Source organism: Triticum dicoccoides, chromosome 7B, assembly GCF_002162155.2.
Source record: "Triticum dicoccoides isolate Atlit2015 ecotype Zavitan chromosome 7B, WEW_v2.0, whole genome shotgun sequence".
In the NCBI taxonomy this organism is placed as follows: Eukaryota; Viridiplantae; Streptophyta; class Magnoliopsida; order Poales; family Poaceae; genus Triticum; species Triticum dicoccoides.
This window is the reverse complement of record NC_041393.1, coordinates 776,234,446-776,251,002: the sequence shown is the minus strand read 5'-3', so window position 1 is coordinate 776,251,002 and position 16,557 is coordinate 776,234,446. Positions and strand designations below refer to the sequence as shown.

At 41.8% G+C, this 16,557-nt stretch overlaps 2 protein-coding genes across 5 annotated transcripts in view; both read left to right on the top strand.

Moving 5' to 3' along the window:
• The first annotated feature begins 243 nt into the window (after positions 1-243).
• On the top strand, positions 244-14,986 carry LOC119338006 (lysine-specific demethylase 5B-like). 4 transcript variants are annotated; one of them, XR_005163735.1, is made up of 34 exons: positions 244-1,776; positions 2,015-2,072; positions 2,474-2,596; positions 2,702-2,759; positions 2,840-2,976; positions 3,282-3,440; positions 3,533-3,616; positions 3,846-4,013; positions 4,300-4,452; positions 4,547-4,738; positions 4,823-4,888; positions 5,001-5,096; positions 5,231-5,317; positions 5,438-5,554; positions 5,647-5,854; positions 5,941-6,005; positions 6,611-6,669; positions 6,753-6,884; positions 6,954-7,110; positions 7,200-7,529; positions 8,536-8,718; positions 8,813-8,874; positions 11,157-11,232; positions 11,532-11,681; positions 11,772-11,899; positions 12,189-12,309; positions 12,384-12,457; positions 12,536-12,680; positions 12,815-12,964; positions 13,468-13,563; positions 13,654-13,749; positions 13,832-14,046; positions 14,134-14,269; positions 14,353-14,491. XR_005163735.1 is itself a non-coding variant. In XM_037610296.1 (34 exons), the coding sequence occupies exons 1-33, from the start codon at positions 278-280 to the stop codon at positions 14,615-14,617; spliced, it is 5,709 nt and encodes a 1,902-aa protein (XP_037466193.1). In that variant the 5' UTR covers positions 244-277; the 3' UTR covers positions 14,618-14,638; positions 14,707-14,986. The 4 variants fall into 4 exon arrangements, 2 of the variants coding, with proteins under 2 accessions (XP_037466193.1, XP_037466192.1); XM_037610296.1 differs by lacking the exon at positions 14,134-14,269 and adding an exon at positions 14,707-14,986 and having other exon boundaries at positions 14,353-14,638; XM_037610295.1 differs by lacking the exon at positions 14,134-14,269 and having other exon boundaries at positions 14,353-14,986.
• Positions 14,987-16,339: 1,353 nt separating this feature from the next.
• Positions 16,340-16,557, top strand: part of LOC119339805 (AT-hook motif nuclear-localized protein 9-like) — a 4,246-nt gene continuing 4,028 nt past the window's right edge. The window contains exon 1 of the mRNA XM_037611715.1: positions 16,340-16,552. Coding sequence (XP_037467612.1) covers positions 16,467-16,552 — 86 coding nt within the window. The 5' untranslated portion in view covers positions 16,340-16,466. The remainder of the gene's footprint in view (positions 16,553-16,557) is intronic.

Below are 16,557 nucleotides of genomic sequence, written 5' to 3'. Positions count from 1 at the left end.
ACGCCGATGAAAACCATTTGAAAAAATCATCCGACCGCCAAGATAAAAAACATAAAACGGTTTCGATATTGTTTTTTGAGGGAAGAATGTTCTTCAAAGTTTTAGGACCAAATTTGGAGCTGGGCCAGAGTTCAGAGGACAGAAGTGGCCTTCTTTCATCAGGCCCAGCATCGCATCCCAACTTCTTCAGGAAAAAAACACCCACCCCACCCCGCACCGCAATTCCCCACCCCCGTCCCACCCATCTCGCCGAAACCCTAGCTCCGACCCGCCGCCGATGGGGAAGGGCCGCCCCCTCCCGGCCACCACCACCTCCGCCGCCGGCTGCGCCGCCGCCCCGGATACGGGATACGCCTCCGTCCCGGAGGCCCCCGTCTTCCGCCCGACGGAGGAGGAGTTCGCGGACCCGCTGGCGTACGTCGCGCGGATCCGCCCCGCCGCCGAGCCCTACGGGGTCTGCCGCATCGTGCCGCCGCCGTCCTGGTCGCCGCCGGGGGCGCTCGACGCCGCCGCCCTCAACTTCCCCGCCAAGCGGCAGCCCATCCACCGCCTCCTCGCCCGCCCGGCCCCCGCCGACCGGGACACCTTCCTCCTCGACTACACCCGGTTCCTCCGCGCCAGGGCCGACGCCGGGCCGCCGCGCCGGGGCCGCAAGCGGACCGCGCCCCCCAAGCCGCCCGCCCTCTCCGACGGCCGCCCGCTCGACCTCTGCCGCCTCTTCCACGCCGTCAAGCGCTTCGGCGGCTACGACGGCGCCTGCGAGGGCCGCCGCTGGGACGACGTCGTCCGGCTCGTCGACGACAAGGCGCCGCCCCGGCACGTGCCCGAGTGCGCCAAGCACGTGCTCGCGCAGCTATACTACGAGCATCTCTACGACTACGAGAAGTTCACAAACGGCAGATCTGCGTCGGCGCAGGGCGGGAAGCAGGCCGATGCAAAGGTCGAGCTTGACAACCAGCCGTCGGTTTCTGGTTCTGGAGGAGAGATGGATGAGGAGGAGGCTTCCGGCGTTAGCAGCAGCAGCGGCCGGAAGAGGAGAAATCAGAAGGCCGCCGGACTGGCTTCTAACGAGCGCCATGGCAACGGCAGCGGCTCTCCCGGGAAAAATGCAGGGTCTCCTGGATCTCGCAAGCCCAAGAAGAGAAAGCTTGATGCAGAGGTCAGCCAAGACGATCAGGTCTGCGAGCGGTGTGACAGTGGCTTGCATGGGGACGCCATGCTGCTGTGCGACCGCTGTGATAAAGGGTGGCATATGTACTGTTTATCACCTCCGCTCGAGAGCGTGCCTCCGGGGAACTGGTACTGCTCGGACTGCAAGAACCCTGACAGCGATTGTTTCGGATTCGTCGAAAGGAGGAACACCTGTCAGCTTGATGCTTTCAAGCGATTTGATGACAAGGTGAGAAGGAAGTGGTTTGGGCCAAGGCCTCCTAGCCGTGTTCAGGTCGAGAAGCTCTTCTGGGAGATTGTGGAGGGCAAGGCAGGGGAGCTGGAGGTTATGTATGGGAGTGACATTGACACTTCGGATTACGGAAGTGGGTTTCCTCGCCTTGGCGATCCGGTGCCTGCATCAGTGGATCCAGAGACGTGGCACAAGTACTGCTCCAGCCCTTGGAATCTCAACAATTTTCCCAACCTGCCAGGTTCAGTTCTTCGGACCGTCAAGGATAAAATTCCTGGTGTAATGGTCCCATGGCTCTACATGGGGATGCTGTTTTCATCATTTTGTTGGCATGTTGAGGACCATTGCTTTTATTCAATTAATTATTTACATTGGTAAGCAAATCCTGCCTGAATAGCGTGTTGGACATGTTATCTTCTTATCTTTGCTATCCCACATTGTTTTTCTTACTTTTGTTTTATTGATTGCTGATTAGTGGGTCGAGAATTTTCTTTTGTTGTTATGTGAGGGATGCTAGCAATTTTGTTATGTTCTGCATTCTTTTTTTGTTAAGTTTTGGGCCTAGAGTTGTTCATCTCCAAGTAAATTGTGGTTATCTGACATGTGTTTCAGGGGCGAGCCAAAATGTTGGTATGGGGTACCTGGAGCGGAGGCAAATGCTTTTGAGCGGGTATGTTATGTTTTTCTAAACAAAATAATATGATATTAGTATCTCCAGTTCATACAAATGTGATATTGAGTAGTGTGCAAATACTGATTGCACTTGTATTAACACAGTGGCTTCTTTTCTTTACACCTCGATAAACATTTTTTATTCTGTACTGGGAACTGGAAAGTAAAGTTATTCTCTTATTACTACTACCTGTAGCAACTGTTGTTGTACTTTTTGAGCTACAGCGGAATTACAATAGATCTTTTTGTATTTGTTATTCTCTTATCTGTAGCAACTGTCTAGAAAACAAAGCAAAATGCTCCTTAGCAACAATTTCTGTTTAGCAGTGCTATTCTGGTTTGGTAACATTCGAGCCTTTTATGTGTAACTTAAGTGTTTAACATTTTAAACTGCTACAGGTTATGCGCAAGGCTTTACCTGATCTATTTGATGCACAACCAGACCTACTATTTCACCTTGTCACGATGCTGAATCCGTCGGTTTTACAAGCAAATGGTGTTCCTGTTTACAGTGTCATGCAGGTTAGTACAGACTTCTTTTGCAAACAGACAAGGATTCTACCATATGTACTGATGTTCTTTACAACATCTAGTAGATAAAACTTGTTTGTTGCTATCTTTCTCTAGGAGCCTGGCAACTTCGTGATTACTTTTCCAAGGTCTTACCATGGTGGTTTCAATTTAGGTAATACATGCCATACTCCATAGTCCTTTTTCTTTCAGCTATGATGTTATTTCAAATTTGAGACGCACCGTTCAATTCAGGTTTAAATTGCGCCGAGGCTGTTAATTTTGCTCCTGCTGACTGGCTGCCTCATGGTGGAATTGGAGCTGAACTGTACCGTATGTACCGAAAGGCACCTGTTTTGTCCCATGAAGAGCTTTTGTATGTGGTTGCAAAGGTTAGAGAATAACTATTGGTTATTTGCTGCTTATATTCTGTATTAGTTTTGAGTCATTGTTATGCTAGCTTAGCTCTTTTAGTTGTGGTCAGCAAGCCTCCTTTTTTGTAAATTTATCTGCTGTTATTGAATTTCATCATCAGTATTTTGTTGTCGTAAGTGACAAATATTAACAATCTCACATACATTTATTTTAATGCAATTTTATTTTCTTGTTTATGTTTGCCCCAAAACGCAACCTGTAAAACTATAATCTGTGCACAGTGCTGGCAAATATTTACATTCCCTAATCCTTTTATTTGCAGAACGGTGTGGACAATAAATCAGTTGCGTACTTAAAAGAAGAAGTTGAGAGGGTATTTGTTAAAGAGAAAAAATGTCGAGAGGAGCTATGGATTAATGGGATTATCAAATCCAGTCCAATGCAACCAAGGAGTAACCCAAACTTTATTGGAAATGAAGAGGTATTTCTATTAATATACGTTCATCCCCTGTCATGGTATTTTTCTCTGTGTATAATGTGCTAGTATAACCATTTCGAAATTTTACTATGCAGGATAAGAAGTGCATCATATGCCAACAGTACCTGTATCTATCAGCAGTTTCCTGTAGCTGTAGGACTTCTCATGTTTGCCTTGAGGTTCGTCTTTGTTATGGCATTATTTTGCTTAGTCATTTGTTAACTCCATGTCATCTTTATGTCTTGTTCCATTTATTGCCAAACATGGGTATGAACATCATATTTTAGCTGCTCTACGGTAGCAAAAGATCTTTCAATGAGGATGTTCATCTTATGCAGTGGCACTGAATAACGCTTTCATAAAAAAAGATTTAACAAGTTTGTTAAAAACAATTCCTTTCTTTCCCAGCACTGGAAGCACCTTTGTGAATGCAGTCCAGAGAAGCGTCGCTTACTTTACCGCCACACCCTTGCAGAGTTGGGTGATTTAGCTTCCGAGGTCAAGGCTAGTCTCTCAGGGGAGAATGTTAAGCAGAGCCCCTTGTTGCTTAATGACATCCCCACGCCATCTAAAAAGGTTTGATATGGACTACAATGCACCAGTCTGTCAATTGAGTTCTCTGTTTTGAATATTTGCATTCCATTAAACAAGAGTATGCATGGAGTGATTTGCTTGCTTTTTTACGGTGGTATTGTCAATCTCTCGGTGGTTCCTCTTCTCATGATTCCATGACATCTGGTACAGTGAATAAGAAATTATGCTGCACCATGTACCATAATTTTGTGCAATGGAAGACCACCTCGATTATGTTTGTTTCGTTTCTTTTCTTACTTTTGATGGGTCCTTATCGACCTGTCTGCAGGGCAAAGATCAGCATATGTCATATGCACAACTTGCTAAGGACTGGCTTTCAAAATCCGATCATATTCTCCATATGCCATTCTTGGATACTGCATATTCCACTGCCTTGGAAGCTGCTGAACAATTTCTGTGGGGTGACCATGACATGGACTCTGTACGTCTTTTTCTACTGAACATGCTATGGTTTGTGTAGAATTCTTACAACAATTGAGTGACTTGTATTTACTGTGATGCTATCGATTTCTTAGGTCCGAAACATGGCACTAAAATTAACCGAGGCTAAAAAATGGGGTCTGAGTATTAGAAATTGCCTTTCCAAAATCGATGAATGTTTGCTTCGTAAAGACAAGTGTTCTGAGAAAGTAAAGTATGTGGATATCGAAGAATTAATTGCTGTGAGATGTGAATCATCCTGTGAACCTGGTCTTGCACAGCTGCAGGTATGTAAAATCAGGTACTACAGTGTAGTTCTTATCACAAGTCCCTATAATTTACTCTGTTGTTATAATTTCCCCCTGTTGCAGGAGTATGCAGAGAAAGGAAAAATGCTGATTAGTGAAATAAACATTGCATTATCATCCTGCTCGACGGTAATCATGAATTGTGGGACACAAAATAGATTCACATTGCATCCTTGAATTCTTCCACCTACCGTTTCATAGATTGTGGTGACAATGTTTTCTCATTGTCATGTTTTCTTAGGTTGACCACTTGGAAGCACTGTACTCTCGGGCTTCTGAATTACCTGTCGAGCTAACTGAAACATCAATGTTGTCTTGTGAGATTTCTTCTGCAAAGGTATGCGCTTTGTTAGTGTAATTCTTTAATTTGATAATTTGATATGCTAGTGGTAGTTTCTTTTCCCATGCACTGTTTCTTAACTTATTGAGTTTCTTAACTTCTGGAATGTTTGCATTTCACTTGTGCTGTAGTCTTGGTTGAAGAAAGCACGTGATTTACTTGAAGAGGATAAACTGGGCGTCATTGACATAGATTGCCTGAATACTCTGAAATTAGAGGTGTGTCTAAATTTTTTGGCTGTCAGCTTCTCCTTCAAAGTTAATTCTGATTCATGTGCTGTTCATATGCTTCTGCATTGTTGAATTGTCAGGCATTTGACAATGTCTAAACCTTGATAGATGGTACAACTTCGAGCTCTAGTTCCAGAAGTTGATCTTGTTTCAAAACTGTGGAAAGAAGCTGAATCATTGAGAATGCAGTGTCAATCATATCTCCAAGACTCGCCTGGTCTAAAGGTTAGCAATCATCCTATTCCTCTATTCCTTTTCTCAACTATTCGAATTTGAAGGAATGCAGATGTATTACTCTTTTGTTGTAAATACTCCAGGAACTGGAGAATTTCCTCCTTGCATTGGATGGTACCAAGTTCAACATTCCCGAGCTGAACCTTCTTAAGCAACGGTATTCAGGTGCTTGCTCCTGGGCAAGTCATGTTAATAGCATACTCACAAAACTTTTTGAAAGGAACGACTACCACAACATTGTTGAGGAGTTGACAGCCATTCTAAAGGATGGCAAATCACTGAGAGTAAAAGGTACATTTTTAATACTTCTATCCATGGCGATTGTTGTATGTGAAATGCTTTATTATCTAACTCACAAGAGATATTGTTCTACTCAGTGGACGAACTGCCATTTGTTGAAAAAGAATTAAAGAGGTCCTTTTGCAGGAAGCAAGCATCTGAGGTATTTTTCTAAACCGTGTAACTGAGAATAAGAACTCATGTAATGTGAATGTGTTTCCTAGTTCCACTTTCGCAGACACCCACTTATTGCACTATTAAACCAATTGACTCCTACAAAATTTGGATCATGTAGCTCTTGCTGATAAAATGAGTGGACACTACATTTTTTTCACTCTAGCAAATGAAAAATAGATGTTGATTAAAACTTCATGATGAAATTATAATTGAACCCAACATATATCTTATTACCTGAGTTGAAACTTGAATCCCTTTAATTTCTTCTTATTTTTAACATTGTTTATGGTTGCTGGTAACTCTTAACTTTGTCATAAATCAGTCTCTGGATCCTAGTCAGGGTCTCCGATAACATCTTTAGATTCCTGCCACAGAAAGCATGAACTTCTTCATCATTGGTTGATTGTGCTATTTGATTCTAAACATGTGTTATATATAATTCATCCCTTATTCCAAGTCAGTCTAGTTGAAATTTGCAGTTAACTTTGCCTACGTATGGCAGTTTCTAGTGTTGACACCATTGTTTAAGGTGGATATTATTTCATTGATGCTTAAGTGGATTGATTACATTAACATTCAAGTATGTAACAGGCTCTTGCAACACAAATGTCCCTGCAGTTTATTAAAGAAATTCTGATACAAGCCTCCATGTAAGTGTAATCAATTCACCAGTTTCTAATCTTGTATAGGATAATTCTTTTGCTCTGCCTCACTATTATTACCTGTCTGCCAGATTAACTATTGAAGAGGAGCAACCATTCGTTGGTCTGTCGGAGGTGCTAAAAAATGCCACTGCTTGGGAAGAGAAGGCTCGACGTATGCTTGAGCTGTCAGCTTCTCTCTCTGAGTTTGAGGATCATATCCGGTACTAGTCCTCATAGAGATCTATATTCTTATGCTACAGACTATTTTTTATACTGACTATCCATTTCAGGTTGTCAGAGGATATAAAAGCTATACTTCCATCTGAACAAGTTATGAAAGCAGAGATTATTGCTGCTAGGCTGTGGATGGACAAATGTCAGGCCTATCTGAGACCTAGATGTGATAAACTTGGATTTGGAGTTCGTCTTAAAGTTGATGACTTGAAGGTTCATTCAATATGGCTTTCACGATAATTATTTTCAGAAAGTATACTTATTTATAATTTTTTTGATAACCATGGTTCTTCATATCACAGGATTTAGTCTGTCAGCCTGCAACTATGAAAGTCATTCTCGACACTTCTGCACTTAATTCTGTTCTCAGTAATATTGAGGAGTGGGAACAGAATTCACAAAGTCTGCTAAGCAGTTTAAGAACCCTACTGCATCTGAATGTGATCGGCTCTACAGTTGACCCACTTGAAAGAGATTTGGAGGAGCTGCAAAGTAAAATTAGTGCAGAAATAGAAAGTGGATTATCTCTTGGTTTTGAGTTAAAGGTTCTTAATGAAATGAAAGATTCTTTGGTGACACTTGGATGGATGTTGACAGCACTGTCTTTCTGCTGCAGGATTCCCTTGTTAGAGGTAACATGTTCACTGTCATAACTGTTACTCGCTGCATCTGTCATTTTGATTGGTTCATGTATAGAAAGCAAGGCTGTTTAGTATGCTCTCTATCTTAGATATTTGCTTTTATTGTTTTAGTGACACTCCTAAATCCAATTTCTGACCTAATATTTTTCACCTGCATTTTTGGTTCCATTAATGAATGATGATAATTATGCTTCTAGTACTATCAAGTATTGTTGTGTGCTATTTGTTTTCGGAATACTATGGAACAGTAATAGATTAATAGTCACATCGCTCCAGCACCTAAAAAAGGGTCCACCATCCGTCTTCTTGTAGCAGGACGATTGCATCTTCACTGCAGGTCTCACCACGTGCACTTTTCCTCATTCACCTCTGTTTTTCGATCTTCTAGATCCAAACACTGTGCCCCTCAAACTTGCCAAAGCTAAAATTCTTAAAATCAAATTCACTTGCATTGTATGAGAGAGCATGTCTGTGAGGTAGGGGTGTGCAGGAAATAGTAGAGGCCATCATGGTCCATCTTAAGGCCACTGGTCCACCCTTGTTGCTGTAGTACCCAGGTCACCATGGTGCACTGCCACCATTTCCAAAAAAATAAAAATTCTTTGATATAGCCCGTGCACGTGGTGTGTGACATCCAACTTATCATGACTCACGTGGGACATATGTGATTTGTGTGGGGGTCATCTTCATTTTAGGACTGCCACTGATAGTATACCAACGCACCACAGTAGTAAGTTAGTTGTCTTTTCATATGCATGTCCTTGCTGATCCAAACTGAATCATACTACCTCCGTCCCAAAATAAGTGTCTCAAGTTTAGTACAACTTTGTACTAAAGTTAGTACAAAGCTAAGACACTTATTTTGGGACGGAGGGAGTATTATTTAGCTGAAGAGTGAAACTTGTTTGTTACTGTCTAAAGATAGTTATCCGTTGCACTACATATGTCTTAATTGTGTAGCTGAAGTTGCTAGAGCCATGTAAATTTAACCTTGCAGGCTGTTGATCGAGCAATTGAAGAAGCTGTCCACCTTCCTGCATCATTGTCAAGCTGCCCTTTAGCTACATTGTTGATGAGCGGATTATCTTGGCTAAGGAAAGCACTTGTTTTGCTTCCTGGTTCTGAAAACTCTGTAAAATATAGACTGGAAGATGTCGAAAATGTTTTGGCAGAACATCAGGCAAGTTTTCAGAACTGACGTACTTTTCACATTTTCCATTCACTTCTTCAGCTGTTCTTGGGTTTCAGCTGCATTATATTTTTGCTTGTCACAGGAAATTGCTGTTCCTTATTCTATGATGACTGCCAAGCTCGAGGATGCTATAAACAAACATAAGTAAGTCACATGTAAGAATCTCAGTGTTGTTCATGGGATTAGTGTGGACGAGCAGACCCTCCAAAAAGGAAAGCACCAGATATGGAATCACCTGGTCCCCCACCCTTGGTCCCATCCGTGCGATTTCTTACTGTAACACACATTAGGAAACCCCATGTAAAAGGGAATGTTTTACCGTTTTTTAAAAGGCTACAACTTCTGAACCGAATTAAGATCTGTTCTTACCGTTGTGTTTATTGTGACAACCATGTAAAAGGGAATGTTTTTACCGTTTTTTAAAAAGCTACAACTTCTGAACCGAATTAAGATCTGTTTTTACCGTTGTGTTTCTCGTGACAACCATGAAAAAGGGAATGTTTTTACCGTCTTTTAAAAAAGCTACAACTTCTGAACCGAATTAAGATCTGTTCTTACCGTTGTGTTTATCGTGACAACCATGTAGAAGGGAATGTTTTTACCGTTTTTAAAAAAGCTACAACTTCTGAACCAAATTAAGATCTCTGTTTATACCGCTGTGTTTCTCGTGACAACCATGTAAAAGGGAATGTTTTTACCGTTTTTTTAAAAAGCTACAACTTCTGAACCGAATTAAGATCTGTTTTTACCGTTGGGTTTCTCGTGTCAAGTTCTTCAAAACCAGATCCTATGTGGGTATGTTTCAACAAACTTTTTTTCATGAGCAATTTTGGCACTACTTGGGGAAACTTCGGTGCTACAGGAAGCAACTTTCCGGGCAGGGTGCATACTATGACTACATATCTACCCAAGCTCTTATAAGTTGGCTACCATGACTATCAAGTTGTTTAATATCACCTTTAAAGTTTCCTACCATAACTGCCTATCAACCCAATGCCCGCTTTAGTTGACTACCATGTTTGCCAAGGTGCATAACATCATCTCTAAATTGTCTACCATGATTGGCGAGTATTCTAACATTATTCCAAGTTACCGCACAAAAACATTCTGGCGTCATAGGCAACTTAGCAACCATGATAGGCAACTTCCATGGTATTTTAGGCAAGCAATTGAGCATCACCCATCGGCAACTTCGTAGTGATGTAGACAACTTAGGAACCATGGTTGTACTATGAAAGTTGCCTATCATGGTTTCTAAATTTTTTTCAGATCATGGGTTAGACAGCCCATGACGTTTCATTAAGGTGAAAGGTGAGTACACACCGAGAATGAGAGTAGGGGTACTCGAACTCGGGTGGGTGGGCAGGTTTCGGCACTTGCTCACCACCGGGCTAAGCCACGGTTCTCCCTGTCATGGTTTCTAGTTTGCATACGACACCGGAAAATTTTGCAGGACAACTTAGGATAGTGTTAAGATTCTCAATTGTCAGAGAAGGCAACTTGCGACAGTGATAAGCAATTTGGCCGTCATGGTAGGACAAGTATAGTAGCCAAGCAGACTAAGGCATGGCCTAGTGGTGGAAAGGGGCTGATGCCTTCCCACCCACCCAGGTTCAAGGCACGGTACTTGCAATTTGGCTTTGTTCCGCCAATTATATTGTATGGGCCTCCTTTACAGTCTTTCTGTTAAAAAAAACTATACTAGCCAACTTAGGAGAGCATCAGACTAATTGGCAGTTATGGTAAGGTACATAATAGGCAGTTGTCAAATGTAGCACTAAAAGTTGCCTCATCTAATACCAAAGTTGCTTTTTTTGAAAAAAAAAATCGTAGAACATATGCAAATGGGATCTACATAATAGTTTCTAAGAGGTCGTCGCAAAGAACCTGACGGTGAAAACAGATCGTAATTTTGAAAGATATAACTTTCCTGAAATTTTGTGAAACAAAATTTAATGCGCAAAGACACATAAATTTGCCCACGACCTTGTGTGAACGCATTAATTGTCTTATGGCCCAGAACCTGTGATTAAAGTTGATAACCGCCGCTTGTTATAGACTACATACTCTACTCGGCGCATCACGCCAAAAAACGCATCAGAAGGTGGATGGACGGTGCGCTTGATCGCTCCAGATAGTGCAGCTGCACTAGGAAGCAATTTGGTAGATAGGAATAACCAGATCTCGCTTCCATACTGAAGTTGGAATATACTAGTGCATTTATCTTTGAAGTATTTAACAGAACATACTAGAGTACCACTGTACCAGACTATCTCCTTTTTCGGCCTTGTGCACTTTTTTCGAAAGCTGCGCTGTGCCCTCCCAGTCCTTTTAGTTTACTTTACTGCACTCAAGTGATAGTTCAAGCCATCAAGTTGCGTTTGGAGCCATCATTTTATCATTCAATAATTCTTCCTTCCTCTCAGGTCATGGACAGAGCAATGTAATGCCTTCTTTACATCGCGTGATCACCAATCTTGGACTGAACTACTAAGGCTCAGAGTAAGTCATTCGTATTATCAATATCTAGGAGCTGAATTTCTTATTCATTTTGTTTCTGTTAATTTTGTAACATTTTTATGAGAACATTGTAAATATTTTTGCAGTATAGCTATTTCTTGTCTTAATGTTTATTTGTGTAATTTTTGCTAAAATTTAGATTCACGAGATATGCACCATAGCGAGCTTTTAACTTGCTTCACCGCTCTTCATTACATGTTCATGAAAAATATTGAGTAGTGATTGTATTCTGTTGTGTTGAGTATCTTCTGCTAACATTCATGATATGTGAACCTTTACAGGACAGTGGCCGGTCTGTTGCACTTGATTGTTGTGAAATGGATAGGGTTGTTCTCGATATTAAAAAGATTGATGGGTGGTTCAATAAGTGCTGCTGTACTCTTTCTCCTGATGTCACTGATAATGGATCTGTGCTCTCAATGCTTCTAAAGGTTGGTTTCTGTTTGAAACGAGCACGCTTTGTTGTCTTCTTTTATTTATTTATTGGCAAACGCTTTGAGCTTTTCACTTACTATTTTCAGATCAGAGGATCATTGGACAATGCTTCTATGTTTTATGCTGAGGATTGTAAGAGGAAAGGGTTCTGTGTCATCTGTTCATGTGACGTGGGAGATGATGTAGCCTCCAGATGTTTAATATGTCAAGACTGGTAAATTACATGTGCTTGGATTGGTTTTTCATGTTCGTCGAGGTGTCAATCAAATTATATTATGCTTGTTTGTATGCACATAGATCAGTAGTGTACATGAGATGGGATTCTCTGAATCCAACACAAGAACATGCTATTTTTCTGCTTGGAATGGATTTTTTTTTCTGCTTGTATTGAGTGAAGGGAACTAGCTAGTTCGGTCAAACTATGCCTTCTCGATACTGTCTGTCATGTTTTGTTTTTCTGTGCATTTTCTCTCAATCTGTTGATTGAATGATCTATTATGCAGGTACCACAGCTCTTGTGTGGAACCACTGCTTGCTTCTAAACGAACAACCACTGAATATATTTGTCCATTTTGCTTCTGTTTAGAAAGCGGGGATCCATTAGAGAAAGGAATACAAGAGAAGGTAATTATCAGTTTGATAAATCTGATTAAGTTGGTGATTGATGTTATATTCTGATACTGATGCAAATGTTACAGATCTCTAAAGGGAACCGTCCTGCTCTTAGTGCACTTAGTGAACTCCTCAGTTGTACAAAGGGTTTCTACACAGGGTAATTTTAAAAACAACTATTTAATTTAAACTTAGCTTCCTCATTTGGGCTTACAAAGGTTCACCTGACCTTTAATAGAATTGAGGAGTTGGATTTGTTGGAAGAAATTATCAAGAAGGGTAGTGACTTTAAGTTCTCTTTGGTGCAAATTTTGCATGACGCGGATTCTTGCAACGGAAATGATCTCAGTGTGATGTGCAAACCTCTTCTGGTTGCTCTAAAGGTGATCCTTGGCAATCTTGTCCCTTATTTTTAACAAATTTTGATGAACGTTAGATGCTCTCGACTCTTTCAATGATGGATGTGTTAGAAGAAATAAACAAGTATGCCATTGCTGTTTATTGGTCAATTTTGTAGGCAACATCAGCTGCTGGCTTATATGATCAGCAAATCATCGGTAACATTGAGTTGGTATTGAGCAGATATATATGGAAGAAACGAATTCATAAAATCTTGTATGGTGGAAAAAAGACATCGATCCAACATGTGATGCGCCTTGATAAAGAGGTAATATGATTGGTTTAAACTATAATTTTTCTTCCCAAATATAGGCACTTCGGCAATCATAGTGACTTAGGATATCAATGTGGGAAACAGAGACACGGATAGAATGAACAGTTTTAAAAGAGGTCTATTACAGTTGTGTTATGGAGTTCATACCTGATGTGGTGTGATGAACCATTCTGATTCTGATTCTGTTAATGGAACATAATCTCCTTAGTCCTTTGATGACTTTGTTACTGAAAGCAAATGTGGAAGTTTTGTATGATGTTGAACTGTATAAAATAATAATAACTCGGATTTATTTCTCAGCTATCATTTATATTGTGGCAATAGTTACAATTTCTATTCAGTGGTGTGTCCATGGTAATGTTTCCATTTATGCTCTTCATTTATATGAGCCTCTTTGCAGTGCTCATGTAGTTCTATATCCTTAATTTTTCTTCAATGGTAATCAAATTTTAAATTCACTCGGCCTGATGTATTCTTTGATGCACTGATTCTATTAGGGTTCAAATTTAGAGATATCTGGTGAAGATTTCTTCAAGTCACAGATTGGTGAAATAAAGGAAACCAGTCAGCAGTGGCTAGCCAAAGCAGGAAAGGTGAGATGCCAGTTTCTTTTGCTATTTGCTCTGTAAGTAAGATGGGAATGAAACGCTGCAAACCTTAAGACCATGCATGCTGTTCTGCAGGCCGCGTTTGATTGTGGTGAGCTTCCACTTGATCTTGTATATGAGCTTATTGTTCAAGGGGAGAATCTATCTGTACATGTCGAGAAGGAGCTGAAGGTACATACCGAATTCTAGATCTCATTAATTATTCATTGAGCTTTTTGTTGGTTATTTTCTGACCAGCCTAGTCCCATTGCAGTTACTCAGAGATCGGAGCATTCTTTATTGCATTTGCCGCAAACCATATGATAACAGGGCCATGATAGCATGCGATCAGTGTGACGAGTGGTATCATTTTGATTGCATCAACTTGTGTGGCCCCCCTCCAAAAACATTCTATTGTCCTGCTTGCAGTCCTAATAATGGCGAAGGGTTTATATCGCTCCCCCGGTCAGCAGCCAGGGAGGAGGATAGGTATGTATACTCGGTTTAACCATTTCCTTGGAGCTGTTAGCTTTCTTGGAGTAACATATTGATGATAACTTTATATGCTAAGGATAGCATGAACCAAGGATCTTGGCAATCATTGATTGGTGGAATCAAGACTGTCAATAACTCAATATGACATTATTTATTCATTTATGATTCATTCTGGGGATGATCCGTAAAAACAGTCCATTAGCATGTCAAGGCGCTGGTAGTGTTGTTTTAATTTCTCGTGCTGACCCTGTGCATTTAATTGCACGTTCTTTCATATAACTCTTTTTCCCCATGTCTCAGATCAAGCGCCGAAGCAGGACCTCACACCCCTCCAGCATCTGGTGACGAACCAGAAACTGTGGAGGATGATAATAAGTGTATCAGCAACACGCGGGAGAAATCCCAGGTTAGGCTAGATTTGGTAAAGCTTCTGCGACAAGATAGCGAAATAGACAACACGTGGAAGGACAGCAAAAGGGTTCCCCACAGAACAGCCAGAAGACACAGCGATTTCATGGGATATTCCCAAGACATTTCTTCCCCTTTTAAAGGCCCTGATTTGTAGCATGTACAAATCCTTCTTCAGGCTAGTATTTTTTTCCCCTTTCTAATTCTTTCATGTGCTTATGGCTGATCAACTTCTGAAAACGGCAGGTTTGCGCCGCCAGTTTTGATCCTGCCATCAGTTGTAGCTTGCCAGAAATAGTCTGTGCTGGTTGGTTAGTGGTAGCGTGACTAGCGTCGCACTGGCTTTTTTTACCCCCAGTAACCAATACATGATTCCTGTTAGGGCTCGACGGCACATCCATTGTATATGATGTGTAAAGGTTCGAGCTGTAGGACATTTGTTATTAGCATTCCTGTAAAAGCAAAGTGTACTCTTTACCTGGGAAAAGAAGTTTCTTTATTAATAAAAGATGAAGTTCGATTTGCATTCGGTGTCTATATTGCAGGCTGTGATGTTGTAGTCAAGATGACTGTCCACTGTAACTTAGGACTTCTCCACTGATACTATTTAGTTGGCTTTTTTTTTTTTGGGTACAAAATTATGAAAAATAAGATGTTACTTGGTTGTTTTCTGTGGTAAATCAAGAGAGCATTCTGGTGTCCATGGAAGGCATGTTGACCTCTGTTCTTTCTTTCTATGAGTAAACTATATATAAGGAATGCAGTTGAGTTTTTGAGCTGAATCAGTAACTAATTCCAGGCGCATTTTATAATTTATAGAACATGCTTGCTTTATATTGATGGGTACATTTACCGGCATCGTTTGTGTAAGGAACATAACACAGATTTAACGGAAATTCAAAGGCGCACATTTTTTTTTCCTTTCCAAATGTCAAAAATTTAGGCATGCACATTTGCTTGTAAAACTTCCTTTTGGATTTGTTGCTCTTTTAGAGCGTCGAAGTTTATTGTTTTCTCTTGGCACCAAACAATCTTCCCCCACCCAACCCCCCCTAATACGAAGATTTGAGTACTGGTAAACATGAGCATTCATGTATTTAATTTTTTGCACAATTGTTTCTTATAGGTAGGTACTAGTTGTAACGAATTGACTGTTCGTGCGAGGAGCACATCCCACATTGCTTCTCCTCGGGATTCCATCACACCGATATTACCCTCTAGCTGTAAAATTAGCACTCTTCAATATCTTTGGACGACTCTCCCCCTTCGATTGCGACAAGCAGGGGAACCAACACAGAGGAGGGCCCTCTGTTAGAAGACCGAGGTCCGTCCCAAGATAAGCACACCTCTCGATCATTCGTGGACCAGATAATAGGCAATGCCCGTGCTGTGCGATACAGTAATATATAGTATTAACGTATACTCCCTCATATAGTAAGCCTCGTGTGCCACTAGAAGCCACTCTCAGCGTCCCATAATGTAAGAGGGTTTTTGACACTGCATTATGCATCCCGACGCTCTTGGCCATGGCGTGATTAACGGACTTGATTCACCCGATGGATGCATCCAATGGCTGTAGAGGATCGTTCCTACCCCCGTGTCCACACTGGTGCAGGGCGGCTCAGAGATTATCTGACATCAAAGTCAAAAAACGTCGTACGATCGAGAGAGCAGTAGAAATCGTAGAAACGACAACTTCCTTTTTGGAGAGGCGCCACTTGCGCGTGCGTGCGTGCGTGCGTGTGAGAGAGAGGGGAGGGGAGGGGAGGGGAGGGGGTGTGAAACACCAAACATGTGTTGAGGTTGTGGTGAGTCATGCATGAATGTGTTGGTTAGAGAAAAGCAAGCAAAACCAAAACCAACCCCACTCTCTTTCTAGTCTAGTCTAGTCTAGGGTTTTAGCCAAGTAGCGTTTCGCCCGGTTCCCCTCCCCTCACCCACACTCGTCTCTCGCCGGAATCCATGCCGCGCCGGCGAATCTAGATAGGGTTTCCGCCGTCGGATGAATGGACTCCACCGACGACTCCTCCCTGGCGGCCTCCTCGGGCGCCGCCTCCTCCTCCCCCTACTACGTCCACCACCGCCCCTCCCCGTCCC